Below are 1,898 nucleotides of genomic sequence, written 5' to 3'. Positions count from 1 at the left end.
CGCTTCTGCGGAATGACACTCGCTGGTCGAATACGTTTTCCATGATCAGACGATAACTGGAGCTCGCGCTCCATCTGGATGACTTTGGCCCAGACTTATCTCCTCTGGTTCTAACTGCAGCGGATAAGAACTGCTTGCGAACGCTTATGAACGAGCTCAAGAAATTCGAGTCTGTCAGCAAAAAACTTCAGGAGAAGGACGGACTGACATCCGTCACGTTCGCGTGATGTTCGACAAGCTCATCAGCGTCTTTCCGGTTTCTTGTGAGTGTCATCTCTCCCATAATGCGCGCATCGTTGCGTTCCCGAACTTTGAGAACGGTGTTAATAAAATACTTTGTGAACACGATTTGGATCTCACCTCGTCTGAACGAACGGCCGTACGACCGCTAATGCGCTCCAATGAGGAGATCAATACTGAGCCAAGTGACGAGGAGTTGACGTTTGCGGAGGCTGCTGCGTTTCAAACATTGATATTCCAGCCGTTGAGTCGAGCTACATGAACCTTGACTGGATCCCCCCAACGTCCAACAACGTTGAGCGGCTATTTTCTCAAGCTGGGCTTGTTTATAGTGATCGTCAGCAGTCAATGCACCCTGAAACACTCGAGCAACTGTTATTTCAGGAAACGCTAGCTTGGGGGAGGGCGTGCGAAACGAGAAGTGCCGCCCCCACAGTTCAGGCGGATGGATCCTTCTAGAAGGTTCCACGGTCGCCCTACATCTGCCTTTCTGTATTACATACTGAATCTAAGTTAAACTGAGCCTGTATCTGATTGGCTACAACTCTACACCTATCATATCTGATACCCTCACTCTCCCTCAGGCTTGCGCGTCCCCCAGTCTTGCCATTTCCGAAATTGCGCTGTAGGCCAGAGGTGCCGTTCCCCGTCGGATTAGTCCGACCCCGAGTTACCCACGCCTGCCTTGTGTGTACCTGTTTACTTGGGGCTTGGATAGGTCCGTCTGGGAGGATGGCTGTGCCTCCTGCATCTGCTGCTGCTGCTAGCCCGGCTTCAGCCGCTCCCTCGCCTCGCTCGCCGACCGTACGGCCTGTGGTGCTTCCAAGCGACTCTTTGGTGACACCACCGACCGCTATGGCTTCGACCACTTCGTCTGAGCCCCACACGTCGGACGAGGAGCTCCTTGAGAGCTTCCTCGACTGGGGCCCGACAGCGATTTCGGTTCCCGTGCTCATGCTCGTTCTCGCGCTCGTTCGTCGACTCCACCTGCTCCTACTGAAGTCGTTGCTGTTCCGGCTGCCGTGGTCGATGCTCCTGCTGTTCCTGTGACTCTGCCATCACCTGTACGTGCTCCTGTGGCTCCATCCCCATGCGACGCGGCTGCTGAAGCTCCTGGCTCAAGTCGTGTTCCTCCCCGTTCGGTTATGCCTCCTGTTGGTTCCTCCGAGACCGCTATTGCGTTTGGCGTGTCTGGCGAAGACGTTACGGAGTTCTGGAAGACGCTTCAGCGGCAAAGTGTTCCGTTGGACTACGGCACCATGCTTCCCAATATTCTTCATGGCTCCATCGGGAATGTTGCGACTCTGGAACGCTTCTTTGAAGCCTTGGTTCCGGGTACGTACTTGGTGAGCGCGGGCCAGGATGACGTCGGTCACTGTTTAGTCGTGGTGAAGACTGGTCCCAACGCCCGACTTGTCGTGCTTGATGGGTACTCGGCCGACCACGATCCACCGATGGAAGTGGCTCCTCTCTCGAACTACGAGTGGATTTAGAGTGTGAAGTGGATTAGTCGCATTCAGCTTCAACTTGGGTACGTGTGCCGCCACGGCAGACGCGCTTCGAAGACAGCGCGGAACCGGAAGAGACGCGTGATGTAGCAGTAGCTTCAACTTGTAGGGGATGTAGTACGGGAATACATGTAGGCTTTTGAGCCCCCC

General features: G+C 54.8%; 2 protein-coding genes across 2 annotated transcripts; both read left to right on the top strand.

The window, feature by feature from the left end:
- Positions 1–972: 972 nt before the first annotated feature.
- PPTG_15313 (hypothetical protein) lies at positions 973–1,290 on the top strand (the record flags this gene model as incomplete). Its single annotated transcript, XM_008912366.1, has 1 exon — positions 973–1,290. The coding sequence occupies one exon, from the start codon at positions 973–975 to the stop codon at positions 1,288–1,290; it is 318 nt and encodes a 105-aa protein (XP_008910614.1).
- A 95-nt stretch (positions 1,291–1,385) lies between these two features.
- On the top strand, positions 1,386–1,733 carry PPTG_15312 (hypothetical protein; the record flags this gene model as incomplete). The annotated part of the gene is made up of 1 exon (XM_008912365.1): positions 1,386–1,733. One exon carries the CDS (start codon positions 1,386–1,388, stop codon positions 1,731–1,733), a length of 348 nt encoding a protein of 115 aa, XP_008910613.1.
- Between the last annotated feature and the right edge of the window lie 165 nt (positions 1,734–1,898).

Source organism: Phytophthora parasitica, assembly GCF_000247585.1.
Source record: "Phytophthora parasitica INRA-310 unplaced genomic scaffold supercont2.46, whole genome shotgun sequence".
NCBI lineage: Eukaryota > Oomycota > Peronosporomycetes > Peronosporales > Peronosporaceae > Phytophthora > Phytophthora nicotianae.
Note: the sequence above shows the minus strand (reverse complement) of the source record. Positions and strands in the feature narration are given on the sequence as shown.